The following is a 19,169-nucleotide window of genomic DNA, read 5'->3' as shown; positions in this document are numbered from 1 at the left end:
CTTCTCAGAGGAGGAGGTAGCAACCCACATAAGGTCTCTGCAAAGAGGAAAAGCACCTGGGCCAGACGGCATTGTGGCGGAGGTGGTGCAGTTTCTGGCGCCTCAGCTGACTCCGCCACTAACACATCTGTACAATGAATGCCTCCGACAGGGGAAATTCCCCAAAAAATGGAAAATGGCACATGTTGTTATAATAAAGAAAGGACCAGATAAGGATCCTGCAGAAGTGAAATCCTACAGGTCGATCTGCCTGCTGGATATACACTCCTGGAAATTGAAATAAGAACACCGTGAATTCATTGTCCCAGGAAGGGGAAACTTTATTGACACATTCCTGGGCTCAGATACATCACATGATTACACTGACAGAACCACAGGCACATAGACACAGGCAACAGAGCATGCACAATGTCGGCACTAGTACAGTGTATATCCACCTTTCGCAGCAATGCAGGCTGCTATTCTCCCATGGAGACGATCGTAGAGATGCTGGATGTAGTCCTGTGGAACGGCTTGCCATGCCATTTCCTCCTGGCGCCTCAGTTGGACCAGCGTTCGTGCTGGACGTGCAGACCGCGTGAGACGACGCTTCATCCAGTCCCAAACATGCTCAATGGGGGACAGATCCGGAGATCTTGCTGACCAGGGTAGTTGACTTACACCTTCTAGAGCACGTTGGGTGGCACGGGATACATGCGGACGTGCATTGTCCTGTTGGAACAGCAAGTTCCCTTGCCGGTCTAGGAATGGTAGAACGATGGGTTCGATGACGGTTTGGATGTACCGTGCACTATTCAGTGTCCCCTCGACGATCACCAGTGGTGTACGGCCAGTGTAGGAGATCGCTCCCCACACCATGATGCCGGGTGTTGGCCCTGTGTGCCTCGGTCGTATGCAGTCCTGATTGTGGCGCTCACCTGCACGGCGCCAAACACGCATACGACCATCATTGGCACCAAGGCAGAAGGGACTCTCATCGCTGAAGACGACACGTCTCCATTCGTCCCTCCATTCACGCCTGTCGCGACACCACTGGAGGCGGGCTGCACGATGTTGGGGCGTGAGCGGAAGACGGCCTAACAGTGTGCGGGACCGTAGCCCAGCTTCATGGAGACGGTTGCGAATGGTCCTCGCCGATACCCCAGGAGCAACAGTGTCCCTAATTTGCTGGGAAGTGGCGGTGCGGTCCCCTACGGCACTGCGTAGGATCCTACGGTCTTGGCGTGCATCCGTGCATCGCTGCGGTCCGGTCCCAGGTCGACGGGCACGTGCACCTTCCGCCGACCACTGGCGACAACATCGATGTACTGTGGAGACCTCACGCCCCACGTGTTGAGCAATTCGGCGGTACGTCCACCCGGCCTCCCGCATGCCCACTATACGCCCTCGCTCAAAGTCCGTCAACTGCACATACGGTTCACGTCCACGCTGTCGCGGCATGCTACCAGTGTTAAAGACTGCGATGGAGCTCCGTATGCCACGGCAAACTGGCTGACACTGACGGCGGCGGTGCATAAATGCTGCGCAGCTAGCGCCATTCGATGGCCAACACCGCGGTTCCTGGTGTGTCCGCTGTGCCGTGCGTGTGATCATTGCTTGTACAGCCCTCTCACAGTGTCCGGAGCAAGTATGGTCGGTCTGACACACCGGTGTCAATGTGTTCTTTTTTCCATTTCCAGGAGTGTATTTGGCAAAATTTTGGAGAAATTGCTGGCTGACAGACTGACAGCACACCGAGTGTTGTGCGGGATGAGTGACAGGCAGTTCGGTTTCAGGCCGGGGCGGTCGGCATCTGATGCAATCGTCCTGGCGGCCGAGGTCTGTGGCTCGACCCCGCACAAGTACGTGGTTGGCATCATGGTTGACATCAGTGGCGCCTTCGACAACCTGTGGTGGCCTTCGCTCTTCTCCTGCCTGCCGGAGAAAGAGTGTCCAGGGCCGCTATATGGTTGCCTGAGGAGCTATTGCGAGGATCGGGAGGTCTGGCTATCATCCTCTAGCGAAAGAGTTGGAAAGACAATTACTAAAGGATGTCCCCAAGGCTCCGTCTTAGGACCCCTCTTCTGGGACATCCATATGGAGCCTTTGTTAGATAGTTTACAACAGAGTGAAGAGGTGCTAGAGGTGATAGCCTATGCGGATGACCTCCTTCTGTTGGTTGGCAGCCGCAGCCGCGAAGACATCGAACCGAAAATAGAGACTGCATTAGATAAACTTCAACAGTGGTGCCACGCGACTAAAATGACGATATCGCCCAGCAAATCTACTTACCTCCTGCTAAAAGGACAGCTCATTATAAATCCGACTGTCAGAATAGACGGTTCACCAATTCTCAGACGACGTGAGACACGCTACCTAGGTGTCATCATTGACGAGAGGTGGAGTTTCGGAAAACACATTGATACCGTCACCCAGAGAGCCCTTCAGATACTAAACAACCTCATCTCAATAGGCCATAAAAGATTCCATCTTCCTCCACACCTAATTAGACTTTATCATAACAGCATCCTAACCTCAGTTGTGGGCTACGGCTCGGGAGTCTGGGCGCACAGGCTCACGAGGGTGGTGCCCGCCATGGCGGTGATAAGGGTCCAGAGAAGTATGATACTAAGAGCTGTGGGTGCCTACAGAACATCTCCAGGGGGGGGCCTATTAGTCATAATGGGGCTTTCCCCTCTGGACATAAAGATAAGGGAACAGGCGGCCTGGTATTGGGCCAAAAAGGGTAATTACGAGAAGATTGTAGATATTGTGGGTATTAGGGTGGGGGATAAAAGAGAAATAAGGAAAAGAGGGGAGGAGCTCTGGCAGGAGACTTGGGTGATAGAAGAGGCTGGACGACGAACCTTCCAGTTTCTACCTGATGTGAGGGAACGCCTGGGAATGAAGTACTTCGAGCCCACACGAGGTCTGATTCACTTTCTCACTGGCCATGGACCCTACCCGACGTACTTATGTCGATTTGGGAAAAGGGCAACATCAGCGTGTGACTGTGGCGATTCGGAGGGTACACCCGAACATGTTGTTTACGAATGTCCCCTCTTCAATGATGTTGCAAATACACTACGAGACAGACTTCCCAACCATGACACGTATCAACTGCTCAGACGAGAGGAAACTTTTCAGATTCTAAACACCTTGGCAAACGAGGAATCACGAAAGGTTCTAACTGAATATCTAAGAGAGATACCGTAAACAATAAGGAAAATAATCACCGATTTCGACCAAGAGCCCTGTTCCCATGCCACCTGTGCGTGGACTGGCCGACCTCATCCGAGTTGGAATCCGCCATGTGCAGGACTAGGGGGGGTAGGGATCAACCACCGAATATGACACACACTGGACGTGACGTAGGATAAGTTAGTTTGTAGGACTTAGATATAGGAAACTAGAATAGGTACTGCAGCGAATTATAACGTCGAGGCCTGCCCAGTGCCAGGGGCATGTTCTTCGGGGTTAGCTCAAAGAACAAGGCATAATATAGTAGGTTTATATTCTAACTGGCACACATGTGACGCTGCAGAATATATATAACCTCAATTAGTTATAGGATTTAGGTATAAACAGTAGATGTAGGTATTAATGCCCATTGTTGTTAGTAACTGTAGCTCACTATAAAACTAAAAAACTAGCTGCACGATTTAATAAAAATGTATAACTATTAGGACCCACTAATGAGCTAAGGAAGTGGGTTAACTTGTATTAATTATGATGGTTATCTTAATAAAGAATATTTCAAAAAAAAATAAATAACCAAAACGTTCACTCGTCGGGCCATATGATGTGTTTACACTGATCAGCCGTCCAGGATTTATGCTCCTGACACCGTGTTTTACGCTTCACTGCGTTGGTTGTCGTCACTAATGGTATCGGTATAGCAGCTCGTTAATGAATATTCGCTTTATGGAGTTCTCGGCGGACAGTGTCGACAGATGCGGGGTCTCGGAGATGGCTATTGATGATCTCTGTAGTCACATTAGCCAACGTAGTTTTGTGTTGTTTTGACACAATTCGTGTTGGCGCACGACGATCTCTGTGATTTAGTTTAGATTTGCGTCCACTATTACGTTTAAACGATGATGCATTTCCATGTTTTGTGTAGGCTGTTCAAATCAGATGGTTCAAATGGCGCAAAGTAGTATGGGACTTAACATCTAAGGTCATCAGTCCCCTAGAATTAGAACTGCTTAAACCTAACTAACCTAAGGAAATCACACACATCCAGGCCCGAGGCGGGATTCGAAACTACGACCGTAGCAGCAGCGCGGTTCCGAACTGAAGCGCCTAGAACCGCTCGGCCACAGCGGACGGCGGGCGAGCAACAGCCGTATTGTACTGGAGCAGAGAGAGACAGTGGAGAGTCACCTACCACGTAGGGCGCCAAGAAGAGAATTTTTTATTATTTACATTTACTGTTTTATATTAATTTACAGCTCCAACCGTGATGATGACGTTACTTGCACTGAAACATGTTAATAACAATTCAGCGTCACTCAGTTCATCATAAATGTGGTGTCACCGTCAGACACCACACTTGCTAGGTGGTAGCCTTTAAATCGGCCGCGGTCCGTTAGTATACGTCGGACCCGCGTGTCGCCACTATCAGTGATTGCAGACCGAGCGCCGCCACACTGCAGGTCTAGTCTAGAGAGACTTCCTAGCACTCGCCCCAGTTATACAGCCGACTTTGCTAGCGATGGTTCACTGTCTACATACGCTCTCATTTGCAGAGACGACAGTTTAGCATAGTCTTCAGCTCATTCATTTGCTACGACCTAGCAAGGCGCCATATTCAGTTACTATAATTACTATCTTCAAGAATGTATTCTGAACAGATAATATTGTGAATCATGTACCGTCAAGAGCGACGTTCATCATTAATGGATTAAAGTTAAGTATCAAACTAATTACGTCCGCTTTCTGAATTCTCATTCCTTGTCATGTTCCAGACATCACGTCAGTATAGTTCTTCCCTCCTCACGCCAGCCTGCGTGAGCTAGAACTCGGGCATTTCGGCCTCCACTCGTAACACGGTGTTGGCTCTTGTGCTAACAGAAAAATAAAATGCTAATTGCAAATTTTAGTTATTGTCAGTGCTTAAATCACATCTTTAAGATGGGAAGTTTAATTTACTGTAACCCACTGTGACGCTTATGGGGGACAAATCCACGTTTACTGTGAAACTACATTTTACCACCGACGCTAATATTCGTTATAATATCTCCTGAACTGTGATAGGTGGAATCGTGTTCGCTCCGATAGCTGAGTGGGCTGGCACGGTGGTTCAGCGTGTTTGGTCAGAGGGCTTTGTGCTCTCTGTAATAAAAAAACCTGAGTCAAGGAATCGACAATCAATTTGAACGGATGTCTTGTGACGTCCGCCCAGACCAAACGCAATAAACTATATCGAAAAAAAAAAAAAAATGGTCAGCGGGACAGATTGCCGTCCTATGGCCCGGGTTCGATTCCCGGCTGGGTCGGAGATTTTCTTCGCGCAGGGACTGGGTGTTGTGTTGTCTTCATCATCATTTCATCCCCATCCGACGCGCAGGTCGCCCGATGTGGCGTCGAATGTAGTAAGACCTGCACCAAGGAGGCAGGACCTGCCCCGCAAGGGGCCTCCCGGCCAATGACGCCAAACGCTCATTTCCATAGGTGGTACTTACTCCCACAGCGATTGTTGTCTAACAGTGAGGGATATGTGTAACAAGGTTGGTTGAAATCGATCCAGTGGTTTAGGAGGATATGTGGAACACCCCCACACATGTTCATAGTATTTATGGATTTACCTTGATGAACCAAAACCTTACTATCATCTGCTTAATAACATGTTGGTCCACCATTGGAACACGACACAGCAGCAGCGATTATGCACGGCTTGGATTCGACAAATCGTTGGTACAGTTGCAGGGAGATGTGGCACCAGATTACCCACAGGTCACAATATTCCCGTAAATTGCGGGCCGGTGGTTTGTTGACTGGGAGCTGGAGCCTGATAACGTCCCAAATGTGTTCCACCGGGTTCGGATCAGGCGAATGAGTTCGCTACCAAACCACTGTAGCACGATTCTGGCCTTGTGACACGGACGGTTATTCTGCTGGGAGATGCCATCGCTGTTAGGGAAGACATCAAGCATGAAGGGATGCGGGTGGTCCGCAATATTATCCGTGTAGTCCACAGCTGTCATAGTGCCATCAACTACTATCGTTAGTCCAGATGAATGTCCATCATAGCATCGTACGAGGGGCGTTCAACAAGTAATGTAACACATTGTTTCTGAAAGCAGGTTGGTTTTATTTAGGCTTCCAATACACCATTTTAATCCCCGGTCCTGTGACTACAAAACCCTATTTCTCACCGTAATTCCGTTCAGTGCGACGGTCTTACGCCGCCTTACAGAGAGGGCCTGTATGCCCGCATGGTACGATTCTAACTGTTGACGTCGGAACCAGCGTCTTGTATCAGTAACCTTTCCATCTTCCATGTACTGCCTCCAGTGGAATGCATCCTTCATTGGGCCAAACAGATGGAAGTCGGAGGGTGCGAGATCCGGGCTGTGTGGCAGATGAGGAAGAACAGTTCTATGAAGTTTTGTCACCTTCTTTTGAGTGCGCAGACTTGGATGAGACCTTGCGGTATCTTGGAGAAAGAGAAGTTGGTATTCATTTTTGTAGCGACAATCACGGTGTAGTCGTTTCGTCAATTTCCCGAGAGTACCACAATACACTTTAAGCCTAGTTTACACGACGACACTAGGTTGCAGGCAACTGCGCTGCCGGCCACTCGTCAGTGAAACTAAACACTTTCGGCGTGTTCCAACTTTTTGGCGACACTGGTTGCATGAGTTTTGAGGTTATGTGTGTGCGTAGGGTGTAGACAAACTGAAATATGACGTGGGGAACGGAGAATAATGTTCGCTTTTTGGATATCTATGCTTTGCATAGGTTAAAAAAAAAGGCTCTGAGCACTATGGGACTTAACATCTGAGGTCATCAGTCCCCTAGAACTTAGAACTACTTAAACCTAACTAACCTAAGGATATCACACACATCCATATCCGAGGCAGGATTCGAACCTGCGACCGTAGCGGTCGCGCGGTTCCAGACTGAAGCGCCTAGAACGGCTCGGCCACAGCGGCCGGCTTTGCATAGGTTTTTGTGGGATTTCAGTGATGCTGATTACAAAAATTAAGCAACATATTGCTGCTCCTGAGACCGTCACGTGCGATCAGAACATAGATAGAATGAGATTAACACTCTGAAGCGGAGTGTGCGCTGGTATGAAACTTCCTGGCAGATTAAAACTGTGTGCCGGACCGAAACCCGAACTCGGGACCTTTGCCTTCGCGAGCAAGTGCTCTACCTTTTTTTTTTTTAAGACAATGATGCTGCTCACTTTTTTTTAAATCTCATTTTGTTCGTTTTCGTTCGTTGTATCTGCTCTGGGCGGACGTCGAAAGACACCCGTTTCAGTTCGTGGTTGATCTATTAACTCAGTTTTTTTTTTATTGCAGAGGGCAGCTAACCCTCTGACCGAACACGCTGAGCTACCGTGACGGCTATATCTGAGCTACCCAAGCACGACTCACGCCCCGCCCTCACAGCTTTACTTCTGCCAGTTTGGAAGGTAGGAGACGAGATACTGGCAGAAGTAAAGCTGTGAGGAGGGGGCTGAGTCGTGCTTGGGTAGCTCAGATGGTAGAGCACTTGCCCGCGAAAAGCAACGGTCCCGAGTTCGAGTCTCGGTCCGGCACACAGTTTTAATCTGCCAGGAAGTTTCAGAACATGGATAGTTTGACAATATCTGAGCTGCAGGGCAAAATTTATTGAATTAGGAGCACATATACATCTGAATTAAGAAAAATACAAGCAAATGTAATTCTAGCTGTGGAAGTGCTCTCGTTTACAAGACTAAAATCTCATCGTTCGAGTTGGCCGACTCTTTTTTTTTTTTTTAAGGAATATTGTTGACAGGAGGGAAGGCTACACAAATCAAGAAGCTGCATTCTTTGTTCAAAATGTCGCAGCAGTGCTCCCCATTAATATGAATTCTGAAATATTGCCACTGTACAAGAGAGTAGTTTGCAAATCATTGATATTCTCTCGAATAATTACTGCTGTTGATGTTAATAATTATTAATATTCATATCAATAATTACTGGTGTTAATGAAAAGCCGGCCGATGTGACTGAGCAGTTCTAGGCGCTTCAGTCTGGAACCGCGTGACCGCTACGGTCGCATGTTCGAATCCTGCCTCGGGCATGGATGTGTGTGTGTCCTTAGGTTAGTTAAGTTCAAGTAGTTCTAAGTTCTAGGGGACTGATGACCTCAGATGTTAAGTCCCATGGTGCTCAGAGCCATTTGAACCATTTGTTAATGAAAAAGCATCATCAGCAACTAAAACCGCATCTTATAGCATGCCGAGTGTTCTCGATTGAAATGCACGCAATGTGATGTGTAATTTCAGTTCTGGCGACAGTGCTTCATGCGTTACATATCTTTATTCCTGGTCGCATAATTAACTCTATTTAGGAGAAACGTGAACAGTTCTGGTGACATTGTAAGATAATTAAAAGAACTTCTTGGGCCTTCCATTAAAAATTATTTCAGCAAGGATGCTGAGCAACCGAGCTGACGTCTTTTCTTCATCCAGTCACGAATCGAAACATGGTTCTTATTATTTTTCTTATGCAGTGATTCCACGCAACAAGCTTTAACTCCATCACAACTCGTGTGACGTGCAGCTGCCAAAACTTTCATTTCAGGCACGACTCAGGAACCCACAAAATGACGAAACTGAAGTGTATACTGGTTTCGGCGTGTCTACAGTCAAATATGAAACCATTTGCGTGCAACTCATTCCACGCAACGAGTAGCGCAACCCAACGTCGTCGTATAAACCAGGCTTAAGTGGACTGTTGCACTATGACGGAGGACATCAAACAGAATAAACCCTTCAGAGTCCCAGATGACCGTCGTCATCATTTTACCGGCTGAGGGTGCGGCTCTGAACTTTTTCTTCAGAGGAGAGGTGGTGTGGCGCCACTCCATGGACTGCCGTTCTATTTCGGGTTGGAAGTGATAAATCCATGTTTCATCACATGTCACAAAGTTCGACAAAAAATTGCCACTATCAGCCTCGTAAATCGTAAGCTATTACGTACAGATGGCCCTTCGATGTTCTTTAAGGTCTTCTGTTAGGCGGTGAGGAACCCAGCGAGCATACACCTTTGAGGGCCTCAACGGGCGGACCAGTGCGTTAGCACTACCAACAGAGACGTCCAGTTGCGTAGCGAAGTGTTTAACTGTGATCCGTCGATCACCTCGAATGAGAGTATACGCACGTTCCGACATACACTACTGGCCATTAAAATTGCTACACCACGAAGATGACGTGCTACAGACGCGAAATTTTACTGACAGGAAGAAGATGCAGTGATATGCAAACGATTAGCTTTTCAGAGTATTCACACAAGGTTGGCGCCGGTGGCGACACCTACAACCTCCTCACATGAGGAAAGTTTCCAACCGATTTCTCATACACAAACAGTAGTTGGCCGGCGTTGTGATGCCTCGTGTAAGGAGGAGAAATGCGTTTCCGACTTTGATAAAGGAATATGGAATCTGTGGGTTCAGGAGGGTAATACGGAACGCCGTGCTGGATTCCAACGGCCTCGTATCACTAGCAGTCGAGATGACAGGCGTCTTATCCACATGGCTGTAACGGATCGTGCAGCCACGTCTCGATCCCTGAGTCAACAGATGGGGACGTTTGCAAGACAACAACCATCTGCACGAACAGTTCGACGACGTTTGCAGCAGCATGGACTATTAGCTCGGAGACCATGGCTACGGTTACCCTTGACACTGCATCACAGAGAGGAGCGCCTGCGTTGGTGGTATCCAACCGCGAGACCGCTACCGTCGCAGGTTCGAATCCTGCCTCGGGCATGGATGTGTGTGATGTCCATAGGTTAGTTAGGTTTAAGTAGTTCTAAGTTCTAGGGGACTGATGACCTCAGCTGTTAAGTCCCATAGTGCTCAGAGCCATTTGAACCATTTTTGATGGTGGCACTCACGACTAACCTGGGCGCACGAATGGCAAAACGCCATTTTTTCGGATGAATCCTGGTTCTGTTTACAGCATCATGATGGTCGCATCCGTGTTTGGCGACATCGCGGTGAACGCAAATTGGAAGTGTGTATTCGTCATCGCCATACTGGCGTATCACCTGGCGTGATGGTATGGGGTGCTATCGGTTACACGTCTCGGTCACCTCTTGTTCGCCTTGACGGCACTTTGAACAGTGGAGGTTAGCCTACGTTTCGGATGTGTTACGACCCGTGGCTCTACCCTTCATTCGATCTCTGCGAAACCCTACATTTCAGCAGGATAATGCATGACCGCATGTTGCAGGTCCTGTATGGGCCTTTCTGGATACAGAAAATGTTCGACTGCTGCCGTGGCCAGCACGTTCTCCAGATCTCTCACCAATTAAAAACGTCTGGTCAATGGTGGCCGAGGAACTGACTCGTCATAATACGCCAGTCACTACTCTTGATTAACTGTGGTATCGTGTTGAAGCTGCATGGGCAGCTGTACCTGTACACGCCATCCAATCTCTGTTTGACTCAATGCCCAGGCGTATCAATGCCGTTATTACGGCCAGAGGTGGTTGCTCTGGGTACTGATTTCTCAGGATCTATGCACCCAAATTGCGTGAATATGTAATCACATGTCAGTTCTAGTATAATATATTTGTCTAATGAATACCCGTTTATCATCTGCATTTCTTCTTGATGTAGCAATTTTAATGGCCAGTAGTGTAGCAGGCGCCACAGCTATGTGCAGCCGGTTGACACACGGGAAGTCGGATAGGTTTGCGCTATCTTGTTCCGATAGCGAAAGACACCTCGCCAACGACTCACCGTGCTTTTGGTCACTGCCAAGTCTCAGTAGACATTCTGCAAGCGCCTATGAATTTGTGTCCCGCCAAAAGAAATTCAATGATAGCTCTCTGCTTGGATCGCATCTCCGTTAGAGACGTCATTATGAAGGCTACGTATAGCGCTGCCAGCTATCGAACTTCATGAAACTGTAACGAGTGAAGTGGGAATTTTCCACGATGTCCCACAACAAATTCCGCATTTTTCAACCGACAGTGGCAGAGGAAAAACTGGGTTGCAATATTTATTGAATAGCGGCATGCGACGGTCTTGCGTTGCATGTTTCGAGCAGCCGTTCACCTGTATGACGGCGAATTCGGACACGACCGTCGACTTGGTGTAACAACAAGCGTGATCAAACGACACGTGGAAACTCTCGATGATCCCGTGCCCACTGCAGTCGTGATTGAGCATATTGTAGGGTCAACATGGAAATAGGAGGGGGGGGGGGGGGGACTAGCTGCTGTGGAGCACCACGTTCAACAATGTGCACTGAAAGATGTGCTCCGAAACACTACTGCCTGCAGTAGCGTTGTTTTCTGTCGTCAGACCTGGCACCGATCAGTCGCCTATCCTGCTTTACCGCGCAGGGAAGCCTCCGACTTCCACTTATGCGATGAGGTGTGCACGTCCAACATTTTGCCACCTCCTCGTTGTATCACCATCCTTCAACCATTTCTCTTAGATGCTCACAACAGTAACATACTACCAGTCAACCAATTTGGCCGTTTCTGTGATGCTCTTTCCCAGGTGTCCTGTCGTAACGATCTGGCCTTTGTCAAAGTCGCTTATGTCCATGGTTTTCACCATTTGCGGCGTTTATTGCTATTCGTCTTAATAATACACTTCCCTTAGCTCGTCACGTGCCCATAATGCCAGCAGGCGGCATGCAGTCTCGCGGTCATCATACGAGAGCTATTCAGAAAGTAGGGAACGTTTCCGTCTGACGCCGCTAGGCGCGCGCCGATCGCGTATATTTTGGTGTGTGCCCGCTCCACAGCTCCGTCGGCGTCCACCTGTGACAGTGGGAACGTCTCTTTTCGATATTCGAATTTGAAATGTGCGCTGCAATCGAAAATCCCGCCATTTGTGAGATGCGGTCTGTGATAAGGATTTTGTTGGGAAAAAACCTAAACCCTAAAGAAATTTATCGTGAACTGTGCGAAGTGTACGGAACAACGTAATGAGTGAATTTTCCGTCTGGAAATGGTGCATTCGGTTTAAAAATGGCCGAACCAACGTTCATGATGAAGAGAAGAGTGGACGCCCGAGCATTGTGACTGACGTTCTTGTCCTTAAAGTTGATGAAACGATTCGTGAAAATATAACGGAGCTTTAGATTTCTTTTCCACAAGTTTCACGGACTTTGTTGTTTGAAATTGTCACTCAAAAGCTAGGCTACCACAAATTTTGTACACGATGGGTGCCCAAAATGCTTACAGAGGACCATAAAGAACAGCGCATGGGGGCAACGTTGACATTTCTGGAGGCCTACCACAAATATGATGATTCATTACTGGATCGAATCGTAACCACTGACGAGACTTGGGTGAAACTCGTCAATTGCGAGACAACATTACAGTCCATGGAGTGGGGGCCACACGAAGTCCCCCCAAAAACCAAGAAAATGTTTGCAAACCTTCTCAGCAAGTAAGTTGATGGCGACAGTGTTTTGGGATAGGCAAGGTGCGCTTCTTATTGATTTTCTCGAACGTGGAGGAACCATAAATTCTGCCCGGTACTGTCAAACTTCGCATAGCCTTAGATGAGCAGTTCAAAATAAACGCCGAGGAAAGCTGACTTCCAAAATTTGTTTTTGCACAATAATGTCCGACCTCACATGACAAACCGCACTAAAGAACCCCTTAATTCATTCAAATGGGAAATTTTCCCTCATCCGGCTTACAGCCCCGATCTTGCACCAAGCGACTTCCAATTCTTCCCCAAGATGAAGAACTGGCTTGCAACGCAGCGCTTTGATGACGACTCCGAACTCCAGGTGGGCGTGACTCACTGGCTGAAGTCTCAGGTGGCAGAACTTTACGACGAAGGTCTTTCAAAGCTTTTCCACCGCTATGATATGTGCCTCAATGTGTTTGGTGACTATCTGGAAAAGTAGTATATCAGTCGCTCTTTCAGATGTATATAATAAAATGCATTTCTTGTACTTAGTTTTTTTAATGCCAAAACGTTCCCCACTTTCTGAGTAGCCCTCGTATTTTGGCTCATCTCTGTGTATGCGACTCATGCTGACCTCTTATATAGGATATTTCTGAATGAATGTTCCGCCATTTGACTGTATTGATGGTTTATTCTACGGAACAATCATGATTTAGAACTTTGACTATTTCAGGTACCACAATGTTGAACATGATCAGACTTCTACAAACGAAGTCATCGTCGAAATATATTACACTTAATCATACAGGTGGTCCATTGGTCCTGTCTGGGCCAAATACCTCACGAAATAAGCGTCAAACGAAAAAACTGCAAAGAATGAAACTCGTTCAGCTTGAAGGGGGAAACCAGACGGCGTTATGGTTGGCCCGCTAGATGGCGCTGCCATAGGTCAAATGCATATCAACTGCGTTTTTTTTAATAGGATCCCCCATTTTTTATTACATATTCGTGTAGTACGTAAAGAAATATGAATGTTTTAGTTGGACCATTTTTTTCGCTTTGTGATAGATGGCGCTGTAATAGTCACAAACGTATAAGTACGTGGTATCACGTAACATTCTGCCAGTGCTGACGGTATTTTCTTCGTGATACATTACCCGTGTTAAAAATAGACCGTTTACCAATTGCGGAAAAGGTCGGTATCGTGTTGATGTATGACGACTATTGTGGTCAAAATGCCCAACGGGCGTGTGCTATGTATGCTGCTCGGTATCCTGGACGACATCATCCAAGTGTCCGGACCGTTCGCCGGATAGTTACGTTATTTAAGGAAACAGGAAGTGTTCAGCCACATGTGAAACGTCAACCACGACCTGCAACAAATAATGATGCCCAAGTAGGTGTTTTAGCTGCTGTCGCGGCAAATCCGCACATCAGTAGCAGACAAATTGTGCGAGTATCGGGAATCTCAAAAACGTCGGTGTTGAGAATGCTACATCAACATCCATTGCACCTGTACCATATTTCTATGCACCAGGAATTGCGTGGCGACGACTTTGAACGTCGTGTACAGTTCTGCCACTGGGCACAAGAGAAATTACGGGACGATGACAGATTTTTTGCACGTGTTCCATTTAGCGACGAAGCGTCATTCACCAACAGCAGTAACGTAAACCGGCATAATATGCACTATTGGGCAACGGAAAATCCACGATGGCTGCTTCAAGTGGAACATTAGCGACCGTGGCGGGTTAATGTATGGTGCGGCATTATGGGAGGGAGGATAATTGGCCCCCATTTTAACGATGGCAATGCAATGTATGCTGATTTCCTACGTAATGTTCTACCGATGTTACTACAAGATGTTTCACTGCATGACATATTGGCGATGTACTTCCAGCATGACGGATGTCCAGCACATAGCTCGCGTGCGGTTGAAGCGGTAGTGAATAGCATATTTCATGACAGGAGAATTGGTTGTCGAAGCACCGGCATAATAGACACTATTGGGCAACGGAAAATTCACGATGGCTGCGACAAGTGGAACATCAGTGACCTTGGCGGGTTAATGTGTGGTGCGGCATTATGGGAGGAAGGATAATTGGCCCCCATTTTATCGATGGCAATCTAAATGGTGCAATGTATGTTGATTCCCTACGTAATGTTCTACCGATGTTACTACAAGATGTTTCACTGCATGACAGATTGGCGATGTATTGCCATCATGATGGATGTCCGGCACCTAGCTCGCGTGCCGTTGAAGCGGTATTGAATAGCATATTTCATGACAGGTGGATTGGTTGTCGAAGCACTTGCATAATGGCCCGCACGTTCACCGGATCTGATGTCCCCGGATTTCTTTCTGTGGGGAAAGTTGAAGGATATTTGCTATCGTGATCCACCGACAACGCCTGACAACATGCGTCAGCGCATTGTCAATGGATGTGCGAACATTACGGAAGGCGAACTACTCGCTGTTGAGAGGAATGTCGATACACGTATTGCCAAATGCATTGAGGTTGACGGACATCATTTTGAGCATTTATTGCATTAATGTGGTATTTACAGGTAATCACGCTGTAACAGCATGCGTTCTCAGAAATGATAAGTTCACAAAGGTATATGTAACACATTGGAACAACCGAAATAAAATGTTCAAACGTACCTACGTTCTGTATTTTAATTTAAAAAACCTAACTGTTACCAACTGTGAGCCATATGTTTGTGACTATTACAGCGCCATCTATCAGAAAGCGAAAAAAGTGGTCCAACTAAAACATTCATATTTCTTTACGTGCTACAAGAATATGTAAAAAAAATGGGGGTTCCTATTGTAAAAAACGCAGTTGATATCCGTTTGACCTATGGCAGCGCCATCTAGCGGGCCAATCATAGCGCCATCTGGTTTCCCCCTTGAAGCTAGACAAGTTTCGTTCTTTGTAGTTTTTTTCGTGTGACACTTATTTCGTGAGATATTTGGCCTGGTCACGATCAATGGACCACCCTGTATAATTGAGGTGTCACAGCATAAAAACGAAAACATTTTCACAAAGTGTCTGGCTGAAATAAAAAGAAGCATGTGTGACAAGCATTGAATAACTATGACGTAAAATGGTCACTAAAAACAGTCGTTACATGCGCAGGAGATAATGGTGCCTGCACATGTTTTGACTGTTTTTGGTGACCTCTTTATGACACAGTTATTCAGCGTTTGCCTACATGTTTGTTTTATTTCTGCCAGACGCTTCGTGAATATGTTCTCATTTTTATGATCTGATACCTCTGTTACATAACCAAATTTAATACATGTCGGCGATGACTTAGTTTATAGAAGTTGGTTATGTCCAACATTGTGGTACTTGAAAATGGCCAAAGGCCAAAATTATGATTGTACAGTATAATAAACGACCTATCCAGTCAAATGGCGGAACTTTCATCTAAAAAGTATTACATGGCTGTGACCCCAAACCATGGTAAATTCATTTTAGAAAAGAGTTCACATAAGAGGAAAGTAAATTCATTTTAATAACATAAATACGTATGTAATTGTTATTTAATTTATTGAGTATGCCGCAAAGACTCTAGTAGCTTCATCACTCATGGCTTGCTGAGCTGAAATCGACTTTAATGAAGAGTAATGGATATCTTTTTTTCTCCTAATATTGTAATTGTGCTCGTCATTATTCCTAATGAACTGACACTCCATTTCCCTACTGTTTGCTTTTTAATATGCTAGTTAATATGGACGAAGAAATTTTGTGTGGAGTGAAGGAAAAGAATTATTGGACCGACCAGGAAATGAGTCAGTTTTCGTTTTTAATGGAAGATAAATACATTTTATCTTTATTAGCCGGAAAGAGATACCGTTACATAAATGATGATATATTTCTTGAATTACCAAAATCGAAATTCTCGGCAACAATCTTATGTTCTGCATAGCCGACTGATATGTAAATTTCTGTACTCTCTCTCTCTCTCTCTTTCTCTTTCTGTCTCTCTACTCTGCTCTGATGGTGATAAAGGCTAGTGACAAAATATTCACTAATTCTGTACACAGGAATAGGAAAGTATCTTTACTCATACTAATGTTTTTCAGCCATTTCGGGTTTCTAACGCTGGAATACAATAATGTTCCATCAGCGATCAGCTCGCAATTTGGTTTACAACGTGCATGAGCTGTAATAAACATTTCTGTAGCACTTATTAACGTGGTTAAGATTTTTAAATACTTCTCCTCTACTGTCTCCTTTCGCCTCTTCTTCATGAGCCCAGTGACGTCTATTAGGAAATCATACTCTTCGTCTATGAAAAATATTACGAGTGTTAGTGATAACTTCGCTTGATCGTACTCGCGAAATCGGTACAGCTGATTTACAGACACTATTCGTGTAAAACAACAGACGCTTGGAAAGGTGATATTTCACTGTACTAGCAAAATCGACTTAGGCCTAACACGTAAACACGAAACTTCACTTGACTTGTCCTGTATTCCTAGTACACCCTTTGTACAACATGTAATCAACAGGACTAAATAAAAAAATCAAATCAAATCAAAAGCAAAAAGCTGTTTCTGAATTTCGATATTCGTCCTCCAAAAATCGTGTGATATGCAAACGTAGTGCGAAGTAGGCTATTTACATTTCGTGACAGAAAATAAGCATTGTGATGCAGTAATTAAAAGGCCTAACAACTTAATCAGCTGTCTGCAAGATGAAAGTGTGTGAGCGCTACATGTTATTCTAGTGGCAGACATTTATGCACTGAAAGCTTTCTTCCTAAGGACGAGTTTCCCTAGAATATAATTACGTATAATCTTCACATCTTTCGGGATACAGAGGCAACGAACAGTAGAAAAGAATTTACCGAGTAATTGAAGGATATTGGGCATATACAGGTACAAGGAAGTAGGAACAGTAAATGGGCTATAACAGCGTTCCGTCATTCAGGTTTGGCAGAGAAGCCGTGTTCGTATTTTGCGCGCGACGAGAGCCTACTGTTAACTGGTCCGGCGAGCGTTGCACGTGTAGGTCTGGCAACGCCGATGTATCGACAGCGGCGGCGAAGGGACATGCGCGAGAAATAAGAGAGTGTGCAAGGGCGCAATATCATATGTTTGTAGCTACACGTCGTGCCTTTGAATTGGTGACAGTGAATGAAAAGATTCCAGTCCTTTGTGCTGCGTACTCTGACGTGCGGAAAACATATGCTTTGTCATCGGCCGTCCTGTGGAGGCAGCTAGCAGACGATGGAAGCTACTGTCACTGGTGCTCTCAGCAGGCAAGTACAGCAAAAATAACCTCACGTAAAGTTCGCTACAGTTCTTATCAGTTTCATTGCTAACAGATACGTTTACTGCAGTTGTGTGTGCTTAGTTTCACTGCTTAGTTTTATTTTTTTTTACGTACTTGACAAAAGCTGTTAGTTAACCTAATAGTTTTGTTGTTTAAAATATTTTACTAGCAACGTTATGGAAAAATGCCAAAAAGCTGTCATGTAATTAAACGCATTGCATACACAGTAGACACCGGCTACTAGCGAGTTTAAAACTGTGTATCAGAATTGACATAACAAATGAGTGGTTTTGTTTTACACTGCGTTGCCTAAAATCATTTGTATTTGTGGGTAATACTGAAAACAGATCAGAGATTCTTCCTGAGTGAAATACATCCCGCTGCTGCTGTATATAATTTAAATACACAAATATATCCACGAATACATTCTATATGCCATCTAGTTCATTAAATTGTAATATGCTAAAAAACAAGTCAGATGAGTATAAATGACAACAAATGCAAGTAGGTCATTGTGGAGTTTATCCAGGGATCATCTCAGAATATAGGGTGCTTAGTGTGTAAAATGTGATAAATTAAACCTCGTAGCTGTGTGTTTCGTGCAATAAAATTTTCTGTCCCTCAGAACTAGAATCTAGATGTGTTCTGCGAATCATCTTGTTGCAGAGTTCCATAGATGTTTTTATATGGACGTTTAATTTTTTTTCTAGAGTACGTACAAAAAAAGGTGCAGACGTCAAAGTCGTACTACGTAAGTGAGAAAGCACCCGCTATCTTACTGTGGTATTTTCAGGTGTTTGTTGGTATTGCTATGACAGTCCAGATTTTGACTCTCTTTATTTTGTGATAAAAGGAAAAAGTACTTTATCTGTGTTGTCATTAGAAATGATCCTACTTTATGGGAGGAATAGTGTGTGTTCCTGTTTGTGTTGCAGTAAGTTATATGGAAATGAATGTGAAAATGTGTAAAATGTTTATGAAAATGGGGATGAGCCAAGTATTGAGCTACAGAATTTTGCTATTTAGACTGAATGGCTCGCTGCTAATTGGTTGATTCATAGTCATGAATTTGCTGGGAGATGTACTGTTGACAAAAGCATAATTCGCAGATGGGTCTTTGATACAAGGTAACTGAAAAAGCCGGCCTGAGTGGCCGTGCGATTCTAGGCGTTACAGTCTGGAACCGAACGACTGCTACGGTCGCAGGTTCGAATCCTGCCTCGGGCATGGATGTGTGTGATGTCCTTAGGTTAGTTAGGTTTAATTAGTTCTAAGTTCTAGGTGACTGATGACCTCAGAAGTTAAGTCGCA

The 19,169-nt window shown here is 45.6% G+C and overlaps 1 protein-coding gene across 1 annotated transcript in view; it reads left to right on the top strand.

The window, feature by feature from the left end:
- The first annotated feature begins 17,609 nt into the window (after nucleotides 1–17,609).
- The window catches only part of LOC124721868 (sulfate transporter-like), a 478,624-nt gene continuing 477,064 nt past the window's right edge, over nucleotides 17,610–19,169 (top strand). Inside the window, exon 1 of the mRNA XM_047247004.1 lies at nucleotides 17,610–17,844. Within this exon, the coding sequence (XP_047102960.1) occupies nucleotides 17,813–17,844 (32 nt within the window). The 5' untranslated portion in view covers nucleotides 17,610–17,812. The remainder of the gene's footprint in view (nucleotides 17,845–19,169) is intronic.

This window comes from Schistocerca piceifrons, chromosome X (assembly GCF_021461385.2).
Source record: "Schistocerca piceifrons isolate TAMUIC-IGC-003096 chromosome X, iqSchPice1.1, whole genome shotgun sequence".
Classification (NCBI taxonomy): Eukaryota; Metazoa; Arthropoda; class Insecta; order Orthoptera; family Acrididae; genus Schistocerca; species Schistocerca piceifrons.
Note: the sequence above shows the minus strand (reverse complement) of the source record. Positions and strands in the feature narration are given on the sequence as shown.